Below are 14,847 nucleotides of genomic sequence, written 5' to 3'. Positions count from 1 at the left end.
TCTGTAGCACATATAGCCTTGCTTTATCCAAAACAGACTGACCACCTGTCTACAGAACATCACCTTTGATCTTGAGTCTCTAAAAGGAACTTTTACCCCAAATATAGCCAGGCCGTACATGCCAGGGCTCTCCAGGGTTACAGGAAGAGACAACCCTAAGTAAGCCCTGCAGTTTCGCACTGCTAACTACCAAGATAACTGTCCGTTTCACACTGCTAGCTACCAAGATAACTGTCAGTTTCACACTGCTAGCTACCAAGATAACTGTCAGTTTCACACTGCTAGCTACCAAGATAACTGTCAGTTTCACACTGCTAGCTACCAAGGTAACTGTTAGTTTCACACTGCTAACTACCAAGGTAACTGTTAGTTTCACACTGCTAGCTACCAAGGTAACTGTTAGTTTCACACTGCTAGCTACCAAGGTAACTGTTAGTTTCACACTGCTAACTACCAAGGTAACTGTTAGTTTCACACTGCTAGCTACCAAGGTAACTGTTAGTTTCACACTGCTAACTACCAAGGTAACTGTTAGTTTCACACTGCTAACTACAAAGATAACTGTTAGTTTCACACTGCTAGCTATCAAGATAACTGTCAGTTTCAAAATCTGTTTGTATGTTTATGTACAGTATATGTACATGTACACTGAGTATACCAAACATGCCTTATGCCTTCAGAACGGCCTCAATTCATCCGGGCATTGACTCTACAAGGTGTCGAAAGAATTCCACAGGGATGCTGGTCCAGGTTGACTCCAATGCTTCCCACAGTTGTGTAAAGTTGGCTGGATATCCTTTGGGTGGTGGACCATTCTTGATACACACGGTAAACTGTTGAGTTTGAAAAACAAAGCAGTGTTGCAGTTCTTGACACAAACCAGTGCGCCTGGCACCTACTACCATACCCTGTTCAAAGGTACTTACATTTTTTGTCTTGCCCATTCACCTTTCGAATGGCACATACACAATCCATGTCTCAATTGTATCAAGGTTTAAACATCCTTCTTTAACCTGCCTCCTCCCCTTCATCTACACTGATCGAAGTGATTTAACAGGTGACATCAATAAGGGATCATAGCTTTCATCTGGATTCACCTATGTCATGGAAAGAGTTCTTAATGTTTTCTATGCTCAATCTATGTATTCTCTTTTGAGGCAATAGAGTTTCCCCTCAGCACCCAGCATTATTAGCATGAGCTGATCTCTTTCCACATTAGTGTTCTGCCACTGGTTGCTATATGTACATCAATACCTAAGCTCTATTCAGATGCCAGCTCTCAGAAGCCTCCCACCTGTGTGCTCGTGTGTGTTTACATGTCTCTGAACACTGGGTCTGATAGTGCTCTTAAGAGGGAAACTTTCCACTTCATTTGATAACCGGATGTCCCTCAATTTAGCATGTTAGGTCAGGGTGATTATAGAGGGGATTGGGGGTATAATTTGGGGATCAGGGGATTCTGAGTACAATTACCGGTAACACACCCACTCCCATTTCTTTACCGCACTCTCTTTCTCTCTCCCCCAGCCACCTCCCTCTCTCTCTCTTCCTCTCTCCCCCAGCCACCCCCTCTCTCTTCCTCTCTCCCCCAGCCACCTCCCTCTCTCCCCCAGCCACCTCCCTCTCTCTCCCAGCCACCTCCCTCTCTCTCCCAGCCACCTCTCTCTCTCTCTCTCTCTCTCTCTCTCTCTCTCTCTCTCTCTCTCTCTCTCTCTCTCTCTCTCTCTCTCTCTCTCTCTCTCTCTCTCTCTCTCTCTCTCTCTCTCTCTCTCTCTCTCTCTCTCTCTCTCTCTCTCTCTCTCTCTCTCTCTCTCTCTCTCTCTCTCTCTCTCTCTCTCTCTCTCTCTCTCTCTCTCTCTCTCTCTCTCTCTCTCTCTCTCTCTCCCTCCCTCCCCCAGCCACCTCCCTCTCTCTTCCTCTCTCCCCCAGCCACCTCCCTCTCTCCCCCAGCCACCTCCCTCTCTCTTTCTCAACAGCTGCCCTGAGTCAGTCAGTTCTAACTCCCGGGACAAAGTCAGGGACGGGCCGCTCTTGGTGTCAGGTGTCAGCACACACTAGCTGTGGAGTGACAACATGGCTTAGAAATAGCAGCAGGGCTTCTATAAAGGAGATAGACGGGCATGTTCCCAGACACAGACAGCAGAGACCACCAGACCATCACCACCACCACAGAGGCAAGAGAGAGGAGAGAGCTGCCTGAACCATCACAGATTACCTTGGCTAGCAACTACAGACAGACAGATAATCCAGAGAGAAGAACACCCAACACAGAGACACCAAGACAGACAGATAGATAGAGAGCTTCTAGAGTCCTAGAAGCTAACGGAGGTGATAAAAACAGATATAAGGACAGAACTGTGATAATGCAGGTGTGTACCGTTGTTGAGAAGCGTGCTGGGGCCGTGGTGGGGGCTGAGCTGGCCTGCAGCGTACATGAAGAGAACCAGGCTCAGAGGGAGAGCTACAAAGCCGACTGGAACAGCGTTAACATGAAGACCCGAGCCATGGACAGGTGAGACACAGCCTTTTGACAAACTGTATTAATTACTTCTGGTACATAGAACATATTGAACAACATTAAGTAATTTCTTCTTATATAAAATATCCAATAACAATAAAGCACGACGTTCTCCTATATTACCCTGTGAGTCATCATACTCAAGACTAGCCTACTGTATAATGTATCTTAGTTATAATAACTGTCAGGCTAATCTATCAGCTGACTGTAAAATGTAATGATTTTCATTTCGCTGGTAGGACTCTCTGCTTGATACTGTAAGAGATTGGAGTTTGAAAATCACTGAGCAATATCCAACTGTTCATTCCTAACTGTGAGGGTCTCATCTCTCCACAGGCAGACAATGAACATGAACGATGACTCTCGTAGGGAGACCTACACTCGTCAGTGGGAGGCTCGCTCTCTGGCCCAGGCCTGTCCCTCGGGGGTGTACAGAGTGGGCACCGTGGAGAGGGGTGTGAGAGAGCACCAGCTTCTGCCCAAGAGGAACACCCTGCCGCTGCCCATCTTCACCCCTGCACAGCTGGGCATCCGGCTGGGTCGCGGAGCACCACACACCCAGGAGGACCTCCGTCCCTTCCCCATCCCCGACGGTGTCTGCCCTGGCAAGAGGGCCGTGGTTGAGATCACACAGGACCTGCCTCCCGCCAAGCCACTCAGGATGGAGTTCGCCAAGGCGCCCAAAGCACTGGGCCGCTCCGTGTCACAGGAGGCCCAGAGAGGGTGAAGGAAGAGGAGAGGAACAATGGACGTTAGAGTGAAAGGTTAACTTTGGGGCTCAGTCCATCAGATAACAGCATGGAGGGATGTGTATAGATTTATTCCTAGTGACATTTATTCCATCCCTATTCCCTAGTAGTGCCGTCACACAGTGTATACCTTTCCTGTTGAATTAAGTATTACATGTATACTAGGGACATGTCCAATGTCATACTGTTTGTTATACAAGGTATTATTTGCTTAGAGAGCTGATGGCATCTTTTGATTGACAGAAAGGTGTGTTTCAGCTGTGCCATCAACTAATCTCCCTGTTGACTGGAAAATACCAGACTGTCCTTGTCACGTCTACACACTGAATGAACTGCCCCTGTCCCCCTGCCTGGCTAAAGCCAGCTCTGGATAAGCCACACAGCATAGTATGGCATTCTGACTGCATTGTGTGCAGTGGTACATTCTGACCGCATTGTCATATTATGGCAATGACACCTCACAGTATTGAGACAGCAGGACATTTAATATGCTCAACCAATGTGCTAATGAGGATGTATTTTTTGATATATTCATGTGGAATGATGCACAGATGAGGGAGGTGAGGGAAGGGACATATGAAGATATCAAAGATGCTTCAAAAGGGACAGAGTGGGAGAGAGCAGAAGAGAATTGGAACTGTAGAGCGGAACAAGAAAGTGGGCACGGAGGGAGGGGTGGGCTCAACATACCTTGGCATCCATCCCTCTTCTTTCATAAGAATGGAGAGCTGGTGAGCCTCCAGACCTTCAGAAGTCCTTGACACACTCTAATCCTGGGTGAGAGGACAGAACGGTACAACATGATCCCACACTGGGAACCCAGACAAAGGAGCCACTTGGGCACAGACGTCAATTCAACATCTATTCCACGTTGGTTCAATGTCATTTCATTGAAATTATGTGGAAACAACGTTGATTCAACCAGTGTGTGCCCAGTGGGAGGTTTGTGTGTGCTGACATGTCTGGATGGTCCCGGGTCAGGACTCAAGTCATTGATATAGACTGACTACTTGTATGATCAAGACTTATCGTATATATTTCAAACAACGTGTCATTTGACAGTGTTTGAGCTGATCTGCCCACCTAGCTGTGTGTTAATGTTGACATCTGATGTACAGCATCTGATGTATCTGGTAGAGTTAGTGAACAGATCATACAGAATGATGTGAGTCTCTACTGTTGTAGAGGAAAGTGGGGTAAGTTGAGCCATTTCTTACATTCAGCATCACTCTGTCAAGGGAAATATAGTATTCTTTCTAACAAAGATGTCTACATGTATTTCAGGATGTTGTGTATCCCTGGAAATAAACCGAATTCATGTAAACATTGTAATTTTGAAAGCATAGTTTGTCCAAAAAAAGGGGTCTCTTGACACAATTTATTTGAGCCGGGGGCCGGGTAAGTTAAGCCGTCTACAAATGTCAGTACTGAATGAAATATTACCACTAACTGTTTCCCAAACACAATTCAACACCACCACAATCACTTTTTTGTCTTGTAATAATTTGAAGCATCTTTTAACACTTGTCATTGGCTCAACCATTTACCCCACTGCCGTTGGCTCAACTTACCCCAAGGCAAACATTTTGACTAAATCAGCCCACACAGCTACAAGGATGCACTTTCATGCTAGGTTTAGGACCTCATATTGAAGCTTATAGAGACCCAAAATGATGTATAGAACAATTTTTCACAGACTCCATGAAATTATGACCTCTTCCTAAATATTTTGTCAAATTATTAATTTTGTGTATGGCTTCCTAGATACAACTAACCCGTTTGGCTCAACTTATCCCACTCTCCACTATCTGTTTTCATGTGTTGGGTTTATATTTTTGTATAATAAAATCTGAAGTGCTTTTCACTTTTTTTCCTGTGTTAACCTGTTTAATACAACCATCAAAGACCACACACACACACACACACACACACACACACACACACACACACACACATACACACACATACACACACACAGTAAATGGGGAGTGGTGATGATAGATTAATCAACGCCTGACTGATTATCAGCTGTAAACAACAGGGCTAACTCATGACCTTGCACCTACAGGCTTCTGTTCAGGCAGCAACAGCTGAACTGGGGGCTTATGTATCTTTTTTGTATTGAAAATCAAGTCTGAAATTTCAAAGTGATTATTACAAACTTCAGAAGATTTGTCAAACTTCAAATACACTACAAGTTTTACATTTCCTGAAAGTTCCCCTGCAACAGGGTGATACAATTAGTGCCTAACATCTTACCATAAGGAAACGTAAAACTTGTAAACTGACTGAGCTGGACATCTCTACAGAATTCTTGTTTATACAGTGCATTTGGAAAGTATTCAGACATTTTGTTACGTTACAGCCTCATAATGATATGTATTAAATGGTTTCCCACCCCCTTATCAATCTACACCCAATACCCCATAATGAAAAAGCAAAAACAGGTTTTTAGAATTTTTTGCAAATTCATAAAACAATAAATGAAAACAGAAATATCACATTTACATAAGTATTAAGACCTTTTACTCAGTACTTTGTTGAAACACCTTTGGCAGCGATTACATCCTTCAAGTCTTCTTGGGTATGATGTTACAAGCTTAGCACACATGCATTCAGAAACTTGTCCCGAAGTCATTCCTGCATTGTCCTGGCTGTGTGCTTAGAGTCATTCTAATGTTGGAAGGTGAACCTTCGCCGCAGACTGAGGTCCTGAGAGCTCTGGAGCAGGTTTTCATCAAGAATCTCTCTGTACTTTGCTCCGTTCATCTTTCCCTCGATCCTGACTAGTTTCCAGTCCCTGCCGCTGAAAAACATCCCCACAGCATGATGCTGCCACCACCATGCTTCACCATGGGGATGGTGCCAGGTTTCCTCCAGACGTGACGCTTGGCATTCAGGCCAAAGAGTTCAATCTTGGCTTCATCAGACTGGAAAATCTTGTTTCTCATGGTCTGAGAGTCCTTTAGATACCTTTTGGCAAACTCCAAGCGGGATGTCATGTGCCTTTTACTGAGCAGTGGCTTCCGTCTGGCCACTCTACCGTAAAGGCCTGATTGGTGGAGTGCTGCAGAGATGGTTGTCCTTCTGGAAGGTTCTCCCATCTCCACAAAGGAACTCTGAAGCTCTGTCAGAGTGACCATCGGGTTCTTGGTCACCCCACCTGCCCAAGGCCCTTCTCCCCTGATTGCTGAGTTTGGCCAGGTGGCCAGCTCTAGGTAGCTCTAAACTTCTTCCATTAAAGAATGATGGAGGCCACTGATGGAGGCCACTGGGACCTTTAATGCTGCAGAAACTTATTGGTACCATTCCACAGATCTATGCCTCAACATAATCCTGTCTCTGAGCTTTACGGACAATTCCTTCAACCTCACGGCTTGGTTTTTCTGACATGCACTGGCAACTGTGGGACCTTATATGGACAGGTGTATGCCTTTCCAAATAATGTCCAATCAATGGAATTTACTACAGGTGGACTCCAATCAAGTTGTAGAAACACCTCAAGGATGATCAATGGAAACAGGATGCACCTGAGCTCAATTTCGAGTCTCATAGAAAAGGGTTTGAATACTTATCTATATAAGGTATTTCTGTATTTCTCGGTTTATTTATTTATTTTTCCCCAGTAGGCTAATATCTCCATCGGCTCTCTGCCCAGGACACACTGCTCCAGTCTCGACCCACATACTGTAACCTCTACTACTTTCTCTCCCCTGTCCCTTCATGTTTACTTTTTCCTTCCAACTCACAGTTTCTCCAACTGGGATTGTTCATTTTTCCCCACTTCCCTTTCTTTTGGTCTTTCTCCCTCTCTCTATCATTTTCTCTGCCCACCCCTTGTCTCTCTGTTATGGTGTCTAGTATGGCTCTGTGTAGGGGTCTAGGTATTATTAGCAGGGTAAACATTGCTATCACTAAAGAGACAGAGCCAGAGAGACAGCCGTATCTGCCTGTTCTTCTCCTCTGAGCTCTTAATCCCTCACTGTTTTATCAGATCTTTGGGTCATCTGGTCTGCTTCCTTTCCCCTCTTATCTAGAATAGAACACTTCTATCACCCCCCTAAAACCTATCTGCCACAGCCACACCCCAAACAGGCCGAGACAGAATCCACCATAGACGCTGCCAAGTCATGAAACCCCCCTCCAGTAGCCAAGGAATGTCAGTTGACACGGAGAGTGAAGTTCATGTGGAAAATCTCAACACAACACGGACTCCCCCAAGTCTCAGTCCATCAGATAGCCCTCATCCCATATCTCCTACTCCATCCACTAACTGTACATGCATTCTAGTACAGATATCAATATTGTGTAACTCTAACTTGATTGAATTGATCCATCCATCCATTTTGTAAATTACCAGTATGTGCTGTATCGTCTGCCATTTCAAGACTGACCCCAGATTTGGTTGTATTCTTCATCACCTTCAGGGTTCGTGGAGTCAATTTGCTTTTGATCTCCTCCCATCTAACCCCTGTGTGTACTCATCACAGTACATTTAAACCCTTAGGGCGTCATGGGAGGTCATACGGTGGTGAAGTACGGTAGAATGCAGAGTCACTGTGAACGCCTGTCAAAACATAAGTATTCAATTCTCTTGTAATCTATCTTGTAATCTACTTCACCTGTCTCCACCCCTCTCACCAGGTGTATCCCATTTGTCCCTAATATCTCCTGTGTATTTACTGTCGACCTGCATTTTCTGTTTGTCTGTTGCCAATTCGTCTTGTCCAGTCAAGTCCTACTAACGTTTTTTTCCCAATCTTTGAGTTTCCATAGTTTCTGTTTTCTAGTCCTCACGGTTTCCCCAACATTTTCAGACTACTAAACAGCTATTGACTTAGAACAACAGAGAAAAAAACGGGGTGGCAGGTAGCCTAGTTGTTAGAGCATTGGACTAGGTTGCAAGATCGAATCCATGAGCTGACAAGGTAAAAATCTGTCGTTCTGCCCCTGAACAAGGCAGTGTGTACTGTCATATTGATGCCAGGCTCAGGTTCTGAGCTCTTCACCACACCTTCCACCTCACTTAACTTGCCCTCATTCACTTCCATTTTATCTCCAGAACTCAGTCTGGCGCACGGGTCACTCTGTTTGACACCAATCTTCTTTGACACCCCATCTCATCTCCATGTTTATCGCCATCTTCCTCAGATTCAAATCCAACCTCTGCTTTCCTCATACTCTTCAACGTCTTCGTCCTCTTACTCCACCTCCATTCCTCCTCAGAAACTCACCTTTCTGTCTCCCTGTTCCAAAATTCCTGTTCTTGGTCCATGATTCCTCCTACAACGGTTTACAAATGTTTGCTAGTGCTGTCAACGTTGTCTCTGTTGCTCTACGCTGATTGGCTATTATTATTATTATTTTTCAATTTCAAGGGAGGCCAAATGCTCGCTAGCTTTCCTTGCATTCAATGCTACGAGCGACAACCATGTCATACTCTTTTTGACCAAACAGCATCAGATAGATGGGCTACACGAACTGAGACAGAGGGGCGCTGTTTCGTTCACTCGGATGCTTTCTCCAGTGAGATACATTCAGCCTTTTGCGAATTGAAGGACATTTATGAAACACAGAGAGATGAAAGACAAAATAATTTGTTATTTTCTTTTATATCTTGTTAATTTTGTTTTGGGAAGCCTGGCTTCCCTTGGCATCCAAGAATATACGCCACTGCTACTCACTAATACATGCCTGTACGCACCCACTGCACACACACACGCATGCACGCTCAAAGGCGTCATGCTCATAGGGGGCACGGTGGCCCCCTCAGATTTGTCCTGTTTGAAAAATATATAATTGTTGTTCATTTTGTTGTCTCTCTGTAATACTACTAGCCACCTAGCAACTTTATGAAGTTTGCATTAGCCCAGATAGGTTCCTAATCTCCCATCCTCTTAACTAGCTACCAAGAAGTCAATTCAGGCTATCAATCTTAGCTGGCATGCCTGCTGGTAAGATTGGTCAACTTTAGAAAAGCAAGCAATAACAAAATGTACTGAATAATTCACATTCCTTTCCATATTTTACCCAGATTTTAGCAGAGATGCAGAAAACCATATTTAGTTTCTTAAAAAAAATAACAACTCGTCTGGAGGATACAGACAGCTCAAGGAATATGCTTAGATATGCAATAGAATATGCATATTTTTGACATACACTAAATATACAGAAGTATGTGGACACCCCTTCAAATTAGTGAATTATGCTATTTCAGCCACACCTGTTGCTGACAGGTGTATAAAATCAAGTACACAGCCATGCAAACTCCATAGACAAACATTGGCAGTAGAATGCCACCTTTCCAACAAGTCATTACGCAAATGTCAGCCCTGCTGGAGCTGCACTGGTCAATTGTAAGTGCTGTTATTGTGAAGTGGAAATATCTAGGAGCAACCACAGCTCAGCCGCAAAGTGGTAGGCTACACAAGCTCACAGAAAGGGACCATTGAGTGCTGAAGCGTGTAGCGCGTAGAAATCGTCTGTCCTCAGTTGCAACACTCACTGCTGAGATCCAAACTGCCTCTGGAAGCAACGTCAGTACAAGAACTGTTCGATGAGAGCTTCATGAAATTGGTTTCCATGGCCGAGCAGCTGCAGACAAGCCTAAGATCACTATACGCAATGCCAAGCGTCCGCTGGAGTGGTGGAAAGCTCGCTGTCATGCTGAAACAGGAATGGCGATGCCCCCGTGCACAAAGCGAGGTCCATACAGAAATGGTTTGTCGAGATCGGTGTGGAAGAAGTTGACTGGCCTGCACAGAGTCCTGACCTCAACCCAATTGAACACCTTTGGGATGAATTGGAACGCTGACTGTGACCCAGGCCTAATCGCCCAACATCAGTGCCCGACCTCACTAATGCTCTTGTGGCTGAATGGAAGCAAGTTCCTGCAGCAATGTTCCAACATCGAGTGGAAAGCCTTCCCAGAGAAGTGGAGGCTGTTATAGAAGCAAAGGGGAGACCAACTTCATATTAATGCCCATGATTTTGGGATGAGCTGTTTGACGAGCAGATGTCCACATACTTTTGGTCATGTAGTGTATATATGAACTTGCCAGAAACTCACTGAAATAACAAGTGACATGCTGATAGACATGAATATAAACAAGCAGCTTGACATTTATTGTCATGAATCTTGCCCTGTAGGCAAAACTGAGCAATTTCTGCAAGATGGGCCAGTTGCAAAGTCAAAATTGTCTAAATCGCAAACATGTATGAATACAAAAATGTGCTTTCTGGTCTTAATTTAAGGTTAGGCATTAGGGTTAGCAGTGTGGTTAATGTTAGGTTTAAAAACTGATTTTATGACTTTCTGTCTGTGTTAGCTTGTGACCTCTCTGCAGAGCTGCCTCCAGATCAAGATTCACAACAATAAATGTCAACCTGCTAAAAACTAACTCCCAGTCATAGAAAAGCGCCCTCTGACTTTGTCATTACAAAGATGATGCTGCACCCTGCTGGGTATTTTGTGTAATGCATGTAAAAAAAAACAAGGCCAAAACGACTATAATATATGTCATTTAGCAGGCATATATCCAAAGCGACTTATACATACATCATATCATATCATACATCATACATCTTATGTATGGTTGGTGTCGGGATTCAAACCCACAACCCTAGTGTTAGAAGTGCCATGCTCTACCAACTGAGCTACAGCACAAGTCTGGAAGTGAGCTTAAAAACATTGAACAATGCTGAACAATGATGATCTTGGCCTTTTCTTTACTTGAAATAACAAATCTAAAAAGACACACATTAAAACACGGAGAAAAAAAAACAGAACTATGGTGAGCATTATAAGATACAGAAACATGATATTATGAATAACTATTATGAAGAACAAAACTGCATCGCCTCTGAAATGTAGTTCCGTTTACTGTGACACGTTTAGAAGGATTCCATCTTGTAAAAACAAGGCTAACGATGAATGGATGCTGTAGATTTCTGCTCTTCTTGTCACTGTCTTCTCTCCGCAGCATCATAGTAATCTACACATTCGCGAGACAAAGAGAGACAGGGAATGCATCTGATGAACACATTCCTCACAAGTGCTGAGTATAATCAGCCTCGTTATAACCCACAGTAATCGCAATCAGCAGCACTGTCAGCACCCTCATCAGCGTCATTATGATCCTCCACCAACCAGCATCACAGAGCTCTCACATCATCTAACAGAGGGTGCTAATTGGGATGTTAGATCCATAGAATTAGGAATAAGTAGTAGTAGTAATTTAATAAGATATATATGGTTAGATCCTACATGTTAGAAGACTGTTACACAGCCCCTTACGTGCCCAATAAGGGCTTTGAGACTTCTCATCCTCCAGAACAACATTCTGTATGTACAGTACCACAGATTATTGAGTCATTCTATTTCTATGGTAACTCCCTCCCAATGTTCTTTCTGCTGTTCTGCTATGGACACCCATGTGTTCACGCTAGTGCTGCGATATGTGTTATACAGACATATAGCAGAGATGTACAGAGTGTTCCAGTTGTGTACCTGTTGCTGGAGGGACGTCAGCCCCCACAGTCCTGGTAGCGCTGGGTGGGGGAGGAGGTGGGACCGCCCTCCTGGATGACATCACACATGCGTATCATTGTTATCGCTGGCCCACATTGTGTCACAACATCAGTCTATGTAAGTGTGGGTACGGTAGGTGTTATGAATGGGGTTGTGTTATGAATCACCTGGTGGTGTCTCTGTGTGGTGAGGGTGCTAGCTCTAGGGGTTCATGGGTGTTGCGGTAGACCAGGCTAGGGTGAGGCAGGGGTGGAGGCAACCAGGTTGGGTAGGGCAGGTAGGCCGGGGTAGGCTGGTAATGGTAGTGGTACACCTCTGGATCCTCCTCCTGCAGTATTTAACCTTTATTTAACTAGGCAAGTCAGTCGAGAACAAATTCTTATTTACAATGACGTCCTAGCACTGGCAAACACTCCCCTAACCCCAGACGATACTGAGCCAATTGTGTGCTGCCCTATGGGACTCCCGATCACGGTCGGTTGTGATACAGCACGGGATCAAACCAGGGTCTGTAGTGACGCCTCTAGCACTGAGATGCGCCACTCAGGAGCTGTAAAAAAAATCACTGGGGACCAGCTGGCCTGGAAGGGAGGATAAAAACAGCCTATTCAGACACAACATGTGTCAAATGGCACCCTATTCTCTATTAATATATTTTTTTAATAGTGCATTATATAGGGAATAGGGTGACACTTGGGGCACATCCTCACTCTCCACTTCAATGGGTTGGATGACCAACTGCTTATGGAGCATCAACACAACCACTAAACTGACAAGGAACAGTGTGACCCAAAACAGACTCCAAAAATAACTTTTAGGTGCATTAGCTAATGTGAGGAGCCAATCTGACCTCGGTCTGTTTTCTTTTCTAGATTGTCATATCAGGTTAGGTATGTCTCTACCTACTGAAACACATGTTTTCAGATGAATGATGTAAGATGAGTGTGCTGCACACGGACGGGCTGGATGATAAGTTGGCACATGTGACTGAACAGTAAATGTACCTCAGTGGTGGAGAGTGGGGCCGGGAATAGCCAAATGACTGTACCTCAGAGGTAGACGGAGGGTGGAACTGGGAATGGCCAAATGAGCTGAGGGCTGACATGGTCATGTTGTTCATGATGACCTGGTGCATCTGAGCATTTTGGATCATCATCAGCTCCACCAGGTCTGGAGAATAGCAGAGAGCAACATTACACACACACACACATGGAAGCTAACTTCTTCTATATGCCTGTTGTGCTGTCCTTTATGCTTTAAGTGACAATCAACCCGTTTCAACCCGCATGGTGTCCAATCACGAGTTCTAAATCAAATCTGACATCCTGAATGTTCTGTCCTCTCCCTTCCTCAATTTCTGTCTGATATCCTTCCAGCAATATGAAAATACATATTTTTCCCCCTGGCTGCTTGTCAGGGTACTCTGGCGACAGCCTGATGCAACATTTAGCAAAACGACACTATATTATACAACTCTGTCAAAATGAGAGGAATCCAAACTACTCATCGAATAATATCAGAAAGAATGCCACTATTGAAATGAACCTCAATATAAGTGAGTTGAAAGTAAGAAGAGCAGAAAGGTCAGCCAGGAGGATGTCAGTCAGAGCAAACGATCACTGCCCTGGCCTGAGCGACCAACAGACAGACAATGAGGCTTTAGGGGGAGAAGGAGTGCCATAAAGAGCATTGACCGCCATTATAGATGGTTGAGCTCTGGCCCTTAGGTCCAGCTGGCACCTGAAGTGACATTCACAGTTTCACAGACACACAGAGAGAGAACGAGTGAGGTGAGAAAATACACTGTATAATATTGCAGGCATGTGTTGGAGGCAGAAACCCATATCAGGCAAGCTGAGAGACGTGGGCTCTGTCTGAAAAGTTATCTTGACAGCCTGCCATACGCACCCTGCTTAACGTGTCCTGGCCGGATGGAGGGAGTGGGAGATGACACAGCAGCAGGGAGCTGCTGGAGGATGGTTGTGGGCTGCTGGGAAGCCTGGGACGGAGACATGAGACTTTAATGAGGCTCGCTGACTGGAGCCATATAGCCAGGGAGAATATCTATCTCCCATATCTAATACTGCCATGGATGAACTACTGTTAAGAGGCAGGCAATATCAGCCCACTCTCTCAACATAGTTAACAGTAGCAATGCGTGATAAAACATCCAATTAAAACTACAAGGTAGTGAGCCGGAGATATGCATCAAGAAGATATGACTCATCAAGCTATTACAACAACACTCAAATCACAGCTGTTGGAAGCTAAAGATGCCTCCCTTAATGATGCTGCAAATGAAGTCAGTGGCATATAGAGAGCCAACTTTCTCTGTAAATGAGCGTGGGTGTTCAATATCACATAGAATTACAGTCTCTATGATATGCCAAGTAAACAGGTCAACTGTATTTTTTTGCTATTGAAAAAAATCCCTGTTGGCCACACTTACAGGCTGTTGAATTATCTGCACATTCTGTGCGTCCTGGTTCCACTGCTGAAACTGTGGGTCAGTATCATCTCTCCCTGCCATTGAGTTTCATATGTCGGTAAAAAAAAAAAAATAGAGCTGTAAACAGTGACTGAAGATAAACCTTGTTTTGATCCAACCCAGGCTTGGAGTATACACTCACCAGTTGGGTTGCCAAGGCTTCAAAACGCAAACAACAAGTGCGAGAAATATGCGCAGGTTGTTGCGCACACATAGGCTGGTGCGTCACTTACTGCAATGATTATGCTGCTATGGGATATTTAAACTAGGACTAATTAGTCAATCTCTCTATCACATCTATTTTCTTAGCATTTAGGCCTATATGATATAATCGAGTTCTAAACGTTTCTAAAAGAGCAAATGAGGTGGTCACACTTGAATTGATTTTGACAGCTGTGGCACAAAGGTAGCCGTCTTCCATGTAGCGAAGTGAGTGAATTCACAAAAGTAGCCTATAATTGGGATTTCCCGCCCCTAGACAATAAGCTTGGCAAATCCATATGGTCGCATGCATCAATGTTGACGGGAGGGGCAGGGAACAGGTGGGCCGCCGCTACGTAGG

At 44.5% G+C, this 14,847-nt stretch overlaps 2 protein-coding genes across 3 annotated transcripts; one reads left to right on the top strand and one right to left on the bottom strand.

Annotated features, from left to right (window-relative positions):
* Nucleotides 1-1,964: 1,964 nt before the first annotated feature.
* On the top strand, nucleotides 1,965-5,131 carry LOC110486234 (telethonin). The gene is made up of 2 exons (XM_021557678.3): nucleotides 1,965-2,512; nucleotides 2,855-5,131. Exons 1-2 carry the CDS (start codon nucleotides 2,364-2,366, stop codon nucleotides 3,243-3,245), a joined length of 540 nt encoding a protein of 179 aa, XP_021413353.3. The 5' UTR covers nucleotides 1,965-2,363; the 3' UTR covers nucleotides 3,246-5,131.
* Nucleotides 5,132-10,775: 5,644 nt separating this feature from the next.
* On the bottom strand, nucleotides 10,776-14,506 carry LOC110486233 (proline-rich protein 29). Of its 2 annotated transcripts, XM_090196316.1 has the most exons (7): nucleotides 14,428-14,506; nucleotides 14,247-14,320; nucleotides 13,706-13,796; nucleotides 12,846-12,967; nucleotides 11,965-12,125; nucleotides 11,777-11,847; nucleotides 10,776-11,261 (listed from the first exon to the last, which is right to left on the bottom strand). In XM_090196316.1, exons 4-7 carry the CDS (start codon nucleotides 12,951-12,953, stop codon nucleotides 11,230-11,232), a joined length of 372 nt encoding a protein of 123 aa, XP_090052442.1. In that variant the 5' UTR covers nucleotides 12,954-12,967; nucleotides 13,706-13,796; nucleotides 14,247-14,320; nucleotides 14,428-14,506; the 3' UTR covers nucleotides 10,776-11,229. The 2 variants fall into 2 exon arrangements, with proteins under 2 accessions (XP_090052442.1, XP_021413352.1); XM_021557677.3 differs by having other exon boundaries at nucleotides 14,247-14,443.
* Nucleotides 14,507-14,847: the final 341 nt, after the last annotated feature.

The sequence above is a fragment of the Oncorhynchus mykiss genome, chromosome 13 (genome assembly GCF_057628025.1).
Source record: "Oncorhynchus mykiss isolate SJ-2025 chromosome 13, ASM5762802v1, whole genome shotgun sequence".
Taxonomy (NCBI): Eukaryota; Metazoa; Chordata; class Actinopteri; order Salmoniformes; family Salmonidae; genus Oncorhynchus; species Oncorhynchus mykiss.
The sequence above is the reverse complement of the archived record's forward strand: the minus strand, read 5'-3'. Positions and strand labels throughout refer to the sequence as shown.

Excerpts from the sequence above, each read along its gene's own strand:
- LOC110486233 (XM_021557677.3), bottom strand. The coding sequence starts at position 14,327 with ATGGCAGGGAGAGATGATACTGACCCACAGTTTCAGCAGTGGAACCAG. Across the intron at positions 13,797-14,246 it reads TGCAGATAATTCAACAGCCT|GCTTCCCAGCAGCCCACAAC; the intron begins GTAAGTGTGGCC and ends TCTCCGTCCCAG. Across the intron at positions 11,262-11,776 it reads TGACGTCCCTCCAGCAACAG|ATTACTATGATGCTGCGGAG; the intron begins GTACACAACTGG and ends GCGAATGTGTAG.
- LOC110486234 (XM_021557678.3), top strand. The coding sequence starts at position 2,364 with ATGCAGGTGTGTACCGTTGTTGAGAAGCGTGCTGGGGCCGTGGTGGGG. Across the intron at positions 2,513-2,854 it reads AAGACCCGAGCCATGGACAG|GCAGACAATGAACATGAACG; the intron begins GTGAGACACAGC and ends ATCTCTCCACAG.